This window comes from Cherax quadricarinatus, chromosome 28 (assembly GCF_038502225.1).
Source record: "Cherax quadricarinatus isolate ZL_2023a chromosome 28, ASM3850222v1, whole genome shotgun sequence".
NCBI lineage: Eukaryota > Metazoa > Arthropoda > Malacostraca > Decapoda > Parastacidae > Cherax > Cherax quadricarinatus.
In genome coordinates this window covers 16,262,102-16,275,514 of record NC_091319.1, presented here as the reverse complement: position 1 = coordinate 16,275,514, position 13,413 = coordinate 16,262,102, and the positions used below count along the sequence as shown (strand labels likewise).

Genomic DNA, 13,413 nt, shown 5'->3' with positions numbered 1-13,413 from the left:
TACAAATACCACATAAACAGTGAAAACCTTCATGTATGCTGCATTAATATTAAACAGAAGTCAAACTAAAGTAACGTTGTGAACTACGAGTACCCGACCAAAGAAGGCGGGAGGTTTTTCCATGACTTGCTGTATATAGGAGGTTATTTTGCCAGATATCCCCTCAAGGGAGGCTCCTTGACGCTGGTGAGGGGCTCTTCATCTAGGGAACTGGATCTGTGTTCCAGTTCCCTGAATTAAGCCTGAATACATTCCACATCCCCCCACAGGCGCTGTATAATCCTACAGGTTTAGCGCTTCCCCTTGATTATAATATAATAATGATTTGCCAGATATAATTTTTCAAAATATGTGACTAAAATTGTTATTACAATATCGAAAGGATAATACATATAATTTGCATATACAATGTTTTTTAATGAAATGTAATTACTGCAATTCACTGAATTACTTAAAAATAGGTTAGATTTATGAAGTGGCAGCCATCTAAAGTATGCAAGAGATGTGTATCTCTCACTGCATATGCAAAGAGTTTACTTTAATCCTTAATTTAGATATTAAAGTATCCTTGACTGATATTGTACCGGTAACATAACAGAGTTAATTATCCAAGTGCAAATGATAGACTTCAGTTCTAGTTACATGTATTATTATATTCACAAGAAAGTGCTAGACTCGTTTAAAACTTATAAAGCAACCAAAATGACAACCATAACTTTTTTAAGTGAAGTGCAGCATACTCAGCTAAAAGTGCTCTAGCTGAATATGCATTGTTTAATTAACGTTCAATTATAACTGAAACCTTCGGGTACTTGAAGCTTAGTAGTATAATTTACGGTAGTGCCACTAGGTTAATATAACAAAAATGCTCACTCTAGCATAAAAATAATTCCAGATATATAACACTCACTAACACCTTGCATCCTTGAGGACTGACGGTCATCGTGGAGCCTTAGGCTATTCTACATCCTTTCTTGTCTGCTTGTGTGGTAAATGTCACACCACCTACTCCACATTCATTGTCATTACTTACATATTTATGATGTGTTAAACCCTTAAAGGTCATACAGTGCCTGGGGGAATGGAAGGTAATTAGGTTTGGTCTGAGGAAAAGAGGTGTGGATTAAATTTTTTGGATCAAGAGCCCTTCAACAGCATGAAGGTGTTCTTAACACGAAGCATGTTGCCAGCCGGAAGTGCGGTGAATTTAGTTCATGGCTACGATTAGTGTTCTCATCATGACTCATACTTAACGCATTCACACTATACATTATCATTCATGTGGAGAACACAAAACCCTTAGGGATTATACAATGCCTGAAAGTATGGGAGGCAATCAGGTTCAGTCCAATCCTTGGATCAAGAACCTCGAGAGGATACACATTAATCACTAAAACTGGAAACTTTATTATCTACGCTAGTTTATTATCATTACTCTTATTACTTTTTACCCAACACACTATAATTTATTTATAATTTTTTATTTACTTTATTTACTGAAGTAGCTTCTCTTAGCGTTATGCACCATCATTATTTAAAATTAGTGATCACAAATTAGTTTTAATATCTCATGATATTACCTAAATAATAGTAAAAATTTTTGGACTGCAGATTACATGGGGTTAAGAGATTACTTGAGAAGTGTGGACTGGGGTACCTTAACTAGGGATAAATAAATAACAAAAAGGCACAATACCGTGACTGGAATGATACACAAATAACCCGCACATAAAAGAGAGAAGCTTACGACGACGTTTCGGTCCGACTTGGACCATTGACAAAGTGCGGGTTATTTGTGTAACTAGGGACTGTCATACTACACATAGTCCTAATAGAGAATTTAGATAAAATATGAACAACTCTAAATGGATAAAAAGACTCAAACATCTCTTGAATGAATCAGAAGAGGCGAGGGTCACCTTAATCAACAAAATATTCAGTTTAATTAAGAGAGAGAAATAAACAAAAAGAATAAGGAAAACTAAAAGAGAATATGAAATTAAGGTTGCAAGGAAATTAAAGACCACTCATATATAGGTATATAGGAATAAGATTAGAAAAAAGAAAGGCATACTTAATTAAATGTAACCCAGGTCAACATACTGTTAGTGACAAAGAAATGTGTACTATTTTCAACATTTATTTCCTCTCTGTGTTTATGAAAGAGGATACAAGCGAAATTACAGAAATCAGTGATCATATTATCCAGGACGAAAGTATATTATGAAATATCAAAGTCCTCAAACAACTAGAGAGACTGAAGCCAAACACGTCACCGTGCCCTGATAAGCTGTTTTTAAGCGGGAACTTAGCAAACCATACAACTACGAGTAGGTATCGTACCAGATAAATGGAAACTGGCATGTGTGATAACCATTTACAAAGTGGGAGATAAGTTCGTAATTTCAAATTATAGAACATTCAGCCTCAATTCAATTGTGGGAATGCTGATGTAATCAATAACTACTGATGCAATTCTTATAAGCCACCTTGAAAGGTATAATTTGATCAACAAGTCGAAAAACAGCTTTATAAAAAGGTGTTCTTTCCTTGCGAATTTACTAACCTTTTTTATTAAGGTGTTCGAGGCGGTAGATCAAGATAAAGAATACGAGATTGTGTATATGAATTTCAGTAAGGCCATTAATAAAGTTTCACAGAGGATACTGATTAAGACAGTAGCAGCACATGGAAATTATCTCCTGAGTCGATTCAGGAATGACAGATAGGCAAGAGAGTTTTCATTAATATAGCGAAATCAGAATGGGGACCTGTTACTAGTGTTGTGCCACAGGGGCCAGTGTTCATAGCTGACATAAACAACATTGATGAGGGAATAAAAAGCGACACGAGTAAAATTGCCGATGACAGTGAAATAGGCCGTCAAATAATTTCTGACGTGGACACTAGAAGAATGACCTGAATAGGATGATATTATGGTCGGAGAAGCTGCAGATACAGGTCAGTGCAGAAATTAAGTCAACAGTATACAAGTGTTTGCAATAAAGCATACGTCGTAATAATGCTAATAGGCCTGCTGCAGTGGTTCCTCCGTTTTTATTTTCTTATTATTGTCAAGAGGAAGGGCTGAACCAGTAGGGGTTATGCACCGCATAGGGAATGGGAGGCAATCAAGTTCGATTCAAGAAAGAGGATTGGTCCAATTCCTTGGATCAAGAGCCCCTCAAGGAACATCTCATGAGGAAACCATTATTTTACTTAATTTAATAAACTGAAGGTATTATGATGGAGGAGGACTTCTGATACAAGTAGCTGGACGAAGCCTCCAATTCCATGGATTAAGCCTTATTACCCCGGTTCACCATTATTATTATTATTATTATTATATTTAAGTGAAGGGCTAAACCTTCAGGCGTCGCAGAGCGCTTGGGAGAGGGGAGGAAATCAGGTTCAAGGAAGGACAAAACACGTCCAATTCCTTGGATCAAGAGCCCTTCCTTCAGCTCCCTTGAGGTCACTCCTCCCACTCCCCAAGAGCTATATAACCCCTACGGGTTTAGCGTTCTCATGTGATAATAAGAACTCTTCAGCAATACAGGTATCACACGTGAGGAAACTTTTCCCCAGCGCCTTATGACCCCTATGGTTTTAGCGCTTCTCCCTGAGTTTTACTTACTCGTTATATCAGGCAGGAAGATGGAGTGTTACCATCATGTCAGGCAGACCACACTTGTTCAAGCAACACCAAGCAAAATCACTTGCTAGCAATACACACACACACACACACACACACACACACACACACACACACACACACACACACACACACACACACTCACACACACACTTATCACAATCTTCAACACATCCCTGGAAACTGGGCAACTACCTGAGGTATGATAGTTTAATATGTTTATTATGCATCCCATACCCATCCTGTGGGCGGTAGTCAAAAGATTACAGAGGTACATAATGGGTCCAGGGACTGGGCCTCAAAGTTTTGATAGCTGAGCAAGTTACAGAGGTAATGAATTCACAATTTACAAAGGTAATGAACTCACAATTTACAAAGGTAATGAACTCCAGGTAGGTCTAGTCACAATCATGACAAGTTACAAAGGTATTTACAGATTACAGAGGTACACAATGGGTCCAGGGACCGGGCTCCAAAGTTTTGATGGCTGAACTAGGTACAAGGTAATGAACTCACAAGTTACAAAGGTAATGAACTCACAAGTTACAAAGGTAATGAACTCACAAGTTACAAAGGTAATGAATACTGTAAGAATGGTTACTTACGTTTATACATGGCTGCAATCATGAAAAAATTTTAGAGTAATGAGCAATTCACACTTCCACACCGTCACAACTGTAGTGAGTTATTGGTGCAAATGTTGATTGCTGAGTCTCTCTCTCTCACACACACACACATACAAATTCATACACACACACACATAAACACACACACACACACACACACACACATACACAAACTCATACACACACACGCACACACACTCATACACACACACACACACTCATACACACACACACTCATACACACACACACACACACACACACACACACACACACACACACACACACACACACACACTCACACACTCATACACATACACACAAACACACACACACACACACACACAGAATACCTGAGAATACCTGACAGGGAGGCAACAACGAGTCATGGTACGTAATGATGTATCACAGTGGGCACCTGTGACGAGCGGGGTCCCACAGGGGTCGGTCCTAGGACCAGTGCTATTTTTGGTATATGTGAACGACATGACGGAAGGGTTAGACTCAGAAGTGTCCCTGTTTGCAGATGATGTGAAGTTAATGAGGAGAATTAAATCTGATGAGGACCAGGCAGGACTTCAAAGAGACCTGGACAGACTGGACACCTGGTCCAGCAAATGGCTTCTCGAATTTAATCCTGCCAAATGCAAAGTCATGAAGATAGGGGAAGGGCACAGAAGACCACAGACAGAGTATAGGCTAGGTGGCCAAAGACTGCAAACCTCACTCAAGGAGAAAGATCTTGGGGTGAGTATAACACCGAGCATGTCTCCAGAAGCACACATCAATCAGATAACTGCTGCAGCATATGGGCGCCTGGCAAACCTGAGAACAGCATTCCGATACCTTAGTAAGGAATCATTCAAGACACTGTACACCGTGTATGTCAGGCCCATACTGGAGTATGCAGCACCTGTTTGGAACCCGCACTTGATAAAGCACGTCAAGAAACTAGAGAAAGTACAAAGGTTTGCAACAAGGTTAGTTCCAGAGCTAAGGGGAATGTCCTATGAAGAAAGATTAAGGGAAATCGGCCTGACGACACTGGAGGACAGGAGGGTCAGGGGAGACATGATAACGACATATAAAATATTGCGTGGAATAGACAAGGTGGACAAAGACAGGATGTTCCAGGGAGGGGACACAGAAACAAGAGGCCACAATTGGAAGTTGAAGACACAAATGAGTCAGAGAGATAGTAGGAAGTATTTCTTCAGTCATAGAGTTGTAAGGCAGTGGAATAGCCTAGAAAATGACGTAGTGGAGGCAGGAACCATACACAGTTTTAAGACGAGGTTTGATAAAGCTCATGGAGCGGGGAGAGAGAGGGCCCAGTAGCAACCGGTGAAGAGGCGGGGCCAGGAGCTAAGACTCGACCCCTGCAACCACAAATAGGTGAGTACAAATAGGTGAGTACACACACACACTGAAAGGCAGCAGGAAGAAAGAAAGGAGATTGAGAAAATCATCAAGGAAATAGGTGAAGAGATGGACGAGATTGTAAATTTTCAGAGAATAGGGGGGTACTCGAAGGGGAGAAACCGACTGATCAAGCTGATTCTCAGGACGGAAACAGTGCGGAACAGGATCCTCCAAGAGAAACCACGGTTGAAATACTCGGAAGAGTACAAGAGAGTGTTCCTAGACAGAGACAGAACACAAACAGAACGACAACAGCTGAGGAAGAGGACAAAAAAGCGAAAGGAGCTAGGAAAGGAGACAAGGATGGAACCAGCAGAGGTCAGTCAGAGCAGAACAGAACAGCAAGGGCAAGCACACACACAACTATTCTCAGAACCCCACAACCTATCACACCATCCCAACACACACTACAGTCCATACCCACAGCCTCCACCCAACACCGAGCTATAGAATCCCACAGTATGCTACCAGGTCTCCCACCCTCACAGGCCCCCCAAACCACAGTGTTTTAAAGGAAACTGAAGGTATGGTACACAAACGCTGATGGAATAACAAATAAGTGGGAGGAGTGGCACGAAAGAGTCAAAGAGGCATCACCGGACATCATAGCTCTCACAGAAACCAAGCTTACAGGTATGATAACTGATGCCATCTTTCCAACGGGATACCAAATCCTGAGGAAAGACAGAGGGAACAGGGGGGGTGGAGGAGTGGCATTGCTGATCAAAAATCGCTGGAATTTTGATGAGCTGGAGAGAGGAGACAGCGGAGAAGAAAGTGATTACATAGTGGGAACGCTTCACTCTGGAGGTCCCAAGCTGGTAATAGCAGTGATGTATAACCCACCACAGAACAGCAGGAGGCCAAGGCAAGAGAACGACGAGAGCAATAGAGCGATGGTTGACACACTGGCTGCAGTGGCCAGAAGAGCTCATGCATGCAGGGCAAAGCTCCTGATCATGGGTGACTTTAACCACAAGGAGATCGATTGGGAGAACTTGGACCAGCATGGGGGCCAAGATACATGGAGGGCTAAGATGATGGAGGTGGTACTGGAAAACTTTATGTACCAACACGTAAGGGACACTACAAGAGAGAGAGGAGAGGATGAACCAGCAAGGCTGGACTTAGTATTCACCTTGAGTAGTTCAGATATCTAGACATCACATATGAAAGACCCCTTGGGGCCAGCGACCATGTGGTTTTAAGCTTCGAATACACAGTAGAGCTACAAGTGGAGGGAGAAGCAGGAAGGCCAGGACGAATGAAGCCAAACTACAAGGGGACTACACAGGAATGAGAAACTTCCTGAATGGGGTTCAGTGGGACAGAGAACTGGCAGGGAAGCCAGTTAATGAGATGATGGAATATGTAGCAACAAAATGCAAGGAGGCTGAGGAGAGGTTTGTACCCAAGGGTAACAGGAATAATGAAAAAGCCAGGATGAGCCCATGGTTCACTCAAAGGTACAGGGAGGCAAAAACCAAGTGTGCTAGGGAATGGAAGAAATATAGAAGGCAAAGGACCCAGGAGAATAAGGAGAGCAGCCGTAGAGCCAGAAACGAATATGCACAGATAAGAAGGGAGGCCCAAAGACAATATGAAAACGACATAGCAGCGAAAGCCAAATCTGACCCGAAACTGTTATACAGCCACATCAGGAGGAAAACAACAGTCAAGGACCAGGTAATCAGGCTAAGGAAGGAAGGAGGAGAGACAACAAGAAATGACCGTGAAGTATGTGAGGAACTCAACAAGAGATTCAAAGAAGTGTTCACAGAGGAGACAGAAGGGGCTCCAGAAAGACGGGGAGGTGGGGCACACCACCATGTGCTGGACACAGTGCACACAACCGAGGAAGAAGTGAAGAGGCTTCTGAGTGAGCTAGATACCTCAAAGGCAATGGGGCCAGATAACATCTCCCCATGGGTATTGAGAGAGGGAGCAGAGGCCCTATGTGTACCCCTAACAACAATATTCAATACATCTATCGAAACAGGGAGATTGCCTGAGGCATGGAAGACAGCAAATGTAGTCCCAATCTTTAAAAAAGGAGACAGACATGAATCACTAAACTACAGACCAGTGTCACTGACATGTATAGTATGTAAAATCATGGAGAAGATTATCAGGAGAAGAGTGGTGGAACACCTAGAAAGGAATGATCTCATCAACAGCAGCCAACATGGTTTCAGGGACGGGAAATCCTGTGTCACAAACCTACTGGAGTTCTATGACATGGTGACAGCAGTAAGACAAGAGAGAGAGGGGTGGGTGGATTGCATATTCGACTGCAAGAAGGCGTTTGACACAGTTCCACACAAGAGATTAGCGCAAAAACTGGAGGACCAAGCAGGGATAACACTGAAGGCACTACAATGGATCAGGGAATACTTGTCAGGAAGACAGCAGCGAGTCATGGTACGTGGCGAGGTGTCAGAGTGGGCACCTGTGACCAGTGGGGTCCCACAGGGGTCAGTCCTAGGACCAGTGCTGTTTCTGGTATTTGTGAACATGACGGAAGGAATAGACTCCGAGGTGTCCCTGTTTGCAGATGACGTGAAGTTGATGAGAAGAATTCACTTGATCGAAGACCAGGCAGAACTACAAAGGGATCTGGACAGGCTGCAGACCTGGTTCAGCAACTGGCTCCTGGAGTTCAATCTCACCAAGTGCAAAGTCATGAAGATTGGGGAAGGGCAAAGAAGACCGCAGACGGAATACAGTCTAGGGGGCCAGAGACTACAAACCTCACTCAAGGAAAAATATCTTGGGGTGAGTATAACACCAGGCACATCTCCTGAGGCGCACATCAACCAAATAACGGCTGCAGCATATGGGCGCCTAGCAAACCTCAGAACAGCATTCCGACATCTTAATAAGGAATCGTTCAGGACCCTGTACACCGTGTACGTTAGACCCATACTGGAGTATGCGGCACCAGTTTGGAACTCACACCTAGCCAAGCACATAAAGAAACTAGAGAAAGTGCAAAGGTTTGCAACAAGACTAGTCCCAGAGCTGAGAGGTATGTCCTACGAGGAGAGGTTAAGGGAAATCAACCTGACGACACTGGAGGACAGGAGAGATAGGGGGGACATGATAACGACATACAAAATACTGAGAGGAATTGACAAGGTGGACAAAGACAGGATGTTCCAGAGATTGGACACAGTAACAAGGGGACACAGTTGGAAGTTGAAGACACAGATGAATCACAGGGATGTTAGGAAGTATTTCTTCAGCCACAGAGTAGTAAGGAAGTGGAATAGTTTGGGAAGCGATGTAGTGGAGGCAGGATCCATACATAGCTTTAAGCAGAGGTATGATAAAGCTCACGGCTCAGGGAGAGTGACCTAGTAGCGATCAGTGAAGAGGCGGGGCCAGGAGCTCGGACTCGACCCTCGCAACCTCAACTAGGTGAGTACACACACTCATACACACACACACACATACACACACACACACACACACACACACACACACACACACACACACACACACACACACACACACACACACACACACACACTATGCAGCACCTGTTTGGAACCCGCACTTGATAAAGCACGTCAAGAAACTAGAGAAAGTACAAAGGTTTGCAACAAGGTTAGTTCCTGAGCTAAGGGGAATGTCCTATGAAGAAAGATTAAGGGAAATCGGCCTGACGACACTGGAGGACAGGAGGGTCAGGGGAGACATGATAACGACATATAAAATACTGCGTGGAATAGACAAGGTGGACAAGGACAGGATGTTCCAGGGAGGGGACACAGAAACAAGAGGCCACAATTGGAAGTTGAAGACACAAATGAGTCAGAGAGATAGTAGGAAGTATTTCTTCAGTCATAGAGTTGTAAGGCAGTGGAATAGCCTAGAAAATGACGTAGTGGAGGCAGGAACCATACACAGTTTTAAGACGAGGTTTGATAAAGCTCATGGAGCGGGGAGAGAGAGGGTCTAGTAGCAACCGGTGAAGAGGCGGGGCCAGGAGCTAGGACTCGACCCCTGCAACGACAAATAGGTGAGTACAAATAGGTGAGTACACATACACACACGTACTCATATACAACAGGCCTAGTGTCTAATCGACATGTGCCTAGGACAAAATGGTAACTAACACACACACACACACACACACACACGTGTGGTAATGCTTTATTATAGATCCAGAATGATCTATAATATACCACTGTGGATAAAATACTTTGACATATCTTGAACATTTCTGATTGAGTTGTCTCTGAATGCATTAATTTTATCGCACTCCAACACATAACGACGCAGTGTTATGACTGAAGAGAAAAAACAGACACGTAGCACCTGGGAGCTCTGGCAGAGTGAGTCCTCATTACTTCGATAATGTTAGTGACATTAATTCCACACCAGCAGTGTCAGTACTCGAAGAACTGTCAGTGTTTGAAGATCCATCTCAAGGGAGAAGGCGTCCAGATAAGCAATTGTATCGTATTCACATAAGATAAAAATTAACTTTATCTCAACCAACGCATTTTAGGTCAACTTAAATTAGGAATATTTAACAAAAGTGAAGTATTAATTTCGTGATAGCCTGATTTTCACAGAATTTTTTCAACAATGAATTTACACTCGGGGAAAAAAGATCGTTGTTTTATTAGGCAAGATAACAAGCTTGTCCTAAAAAAAAAATACATCTACCAGTGTGAAGTGTGTAGATGAGGTTTGCATCTACCAGTGTGGAGTAAGTAGACGAGGTTACCATCTACCTGTGTGGAGTAAGTAGACGAGATTTCCATCTGCCGGTGTGGAGTATGTAGAAGAATTTATCATGTGCCAATGTGGAATTTGTAGATGAGGCTTCACCTACCAGAGGGCAGACGAGCAATTAAGTGAGCTGCCAGGAGAGGATGGCAACCACGACCAGGAGCTGGACACTGCAGGGCAACACTACAGCTGATCCACTGTATACTGTCCAGGAAGAGAGAAAAACAAGTAAAGGAACATACAATATTAATTTTATGTTAGCCTCGTACCGTTTTTATCGAGTCTGCGGTATTATTGAAATAATTTTATTTTCGGTAATGGATATGTACACCGAGAGGTGCATTTCCCTCAGCGTTTATATAAAAATATTAGTTTTCTCGACTATTGATGACAAGGTTACGTGCAGCCTTAATGACCCTAGTGTAATCGATAGGCTGTAAGCCTCATTAACCCACCAGTTTTAATAATTTTATTTAACTTTTACTATTTTAGCAACAGACGCAGTTTAAGGTGTCGAGGTGATCCACTGTTGCTCGCATCTCCACCCATTTCAAGTGGTATTCCTTAATATCAGGTAAGGGCTCTGGATGCAAGAACTGAGCTACCTTCTTATTTTTTGTCAGACCTGATTATCATCCATTCTTCAGATGCTGGATGAGCCCGATGGGTTTAAGGGTTCTCCATGCTCATAACAGTGATTACATCCACCAGTTGGATCACGGTATAAGTGCTCGACATATGCGCGAAATAAGGCGCTATACTCATGTCCCTTCAAGGTCGTAGTGAATGATTCGCGAAATTGTAGTAAATCGTAGTAAACAACTCACTGAACTGAAGTTTCGAACCTATGGTAAACCACAGCTAGTTGGATGAGTCTTTTTATCTCTCTCCTCATCCTTTCGTCTCCACACTTCCTTCGTCGACTTCTTTCTTCCCCGACCTTTTTCCTTTCCCTACTTACCAGACCTCTGGTCACAGTTTGGTTCGGTGTTAAGTCGGCATGGTACAGTGGATAACGCATTGGCCTGCCATGTGTTCGAATCCTTTTTTGGTGAGATGGAATTAAACTTGTGTTTATCGCCAGGTAAATCTTATTGTCTGAGCAGAACGGTTGAACTAAATGCCTAAAATCTCTGGGCATATTTGCTTTACTAAAGGTCCCATACACTCTCTGCCCTGGAAAGGTGAACTCGAGTGTAATGAGCAAACTATAAAACACGTGACGATTGTGTTACATTACAGATGCACTGCATGAGAGATGCACTGCATGAGAGATGCACTGCATGACAGATGCATTGCATGACAGATGCACTGCATGACAGATACGCTGCATGATAAGTGTACTTCATGATGGGGCTGATGTCAAAAGTAAACTTGTGTGGGTCATTCACTGCTGCACTGTCAATATGTATTTAATTAGGTCCCGAACACAGTTTGCAACTTTTACAATGATAAAAGTAGGAGACGAGGTAATAGCCCCTCAGCCTCGCAGAACTATACACAGAAGACAGTGGAAGATAAGTTGATCAGTCTCTGTCTGGAAACCTGTGTCCAGTAACTTAGTACTGAACACCTACTTCCAGCTGTGGGACTGATTATCTCATCTTCCCCTGTTTTCTGTGTATAGTTCTTCAAGACAGGAAATGACTTTCATCTCCTACTGTCTTCGTATATCATCTCTGTATTGAATTAAAAAAGAAAACACTGGTAGACAAAATGCCTTCCAATAAAGATACCCAGGTGTTGCACATGTCTAATTCCTTAGATGGTTGACATACAGAGAGGCATGTCGTGCCTTCCTCAATTACTCACTGCAGTATGGTAAGTCCAGGGGTTTGGTACCGTCTTCAGAGACCCAGATGCGTCGCGAGTCGTAGCAGGTGACCCGCAGACTCCACCGACGTACCACAATGTTCTTAGTCTCCCAATACGACCAATATCCAGGGTCACACCGGTACTGTGACGGGAAAGACAAGAATACTATTAAAAATGAATGCGAAACAAGGTACTGTCGTGTGTACTCACTGATATATGTTGGCAGGGGTTGAGTCTTTGATCTTGATCCCGCTCTTCTAACTTCTTAAAGACCGGAATTACTGATTCCTAATCTCTTGCACTCTTTCTTACCTATTCTAGACTGTGACTGGAGTTTACCTCCACAGCTTCATCTATTTAACTTAGATTGAAGAAATATTCTCTGATGTTCTTGTGGTTCATCTGTGTTTATAGCTTAAATTACCAATCTGTCCGTATCTATCCTAAGAATTGCTCTGAGTATCTTGCATGTTATGACTATAATTCCATTAGTATTTCTGTCCTGTAAAATAGATTAATTTTGTTGAGATATCGTACTGTAGTCATTTTAGCCCCGGGGTTAATGTTTGTGTAATCCTCTGGACCTCGAGTTTCTGAACGTGACTGGCCAGGTGTACACTACATACTGGCGCTGCATACTCTAAGGTCATCCATATGAATACCTTATTAAGGTCTTTGAGTTTTGAGATTCGCATTTGCCACAGAAATAATGCCACTGGTGTTCATCTTTCATGATATATTCGGCGTGATATTCACTTCCAAGTATTTCTTCTTTGGTTATTTTGTATTTAATAAACAGTGAATCCTTTTTTTCAGATTTGTGATTTTTGCCGCCATCCTTGACTCTAAGTTCTTTTATTTCACATTTAATTTATTTTTACAATCTTGAAATGGAAATTTGGTTCAATCTTTCTCTTGTTTATTAATTCTTTTTCAAAATTTCTTCCTTTCTTTCTCTTTATACCGATATTTTCAATTTTGTCTTGTTGCATATTTAAAGCTCTTATAAGTCTTTGAGTTGGACTTCTCTTTGTAATGGCTTCATTAAGAAGAAGAGTCCCAACCCACCGATTTGTGGGGTCTTTAGTTGACCCCTCAGAGCTATGGATGACCTGACACACACATATAACTGGTTGAACATATCTGTGATTGAT

General features: G+C 42.3%; 1 protein-coding gene across 2 annotated transcripts in view; it reads right to left on the bottom strand.

Annotated features, from left to right (window-relative positions):
• The window catches only part of LOC128693334 (uncharacterized), a 72,409-nt gene that overhangs the window by 20,181 nt on the left and 38,815 nt on the right, over nucleotides 1-13,413 (bottom strand). The window contains exons 7-8 of one of the 2 annotated variants that reach the window (XR_011392535.1): nucleotides 12,257-12,401; nucleotides 10,548-10,648 (exon numbers count right to left, since the gene is read on the bottom strand). Coding sequence is in view for 1 of the 2 variants with exons in the window: in XM_070089421.1 (XP_069945522.1) it covers nucleotides 10,566-10,648; nucleotides 12,257-12,401 (228 nt within the window). In the remaining variant the exon portion in view is untranslated. Of the gene's footprint in view, nucleotides 1-10,317; nucleotides 10,649-12,256; nucleotides 12,402-13,413 lie in introns of those variants that run through there. The other variant, XM_070089421.1, reaches the window with a different exon arrangement.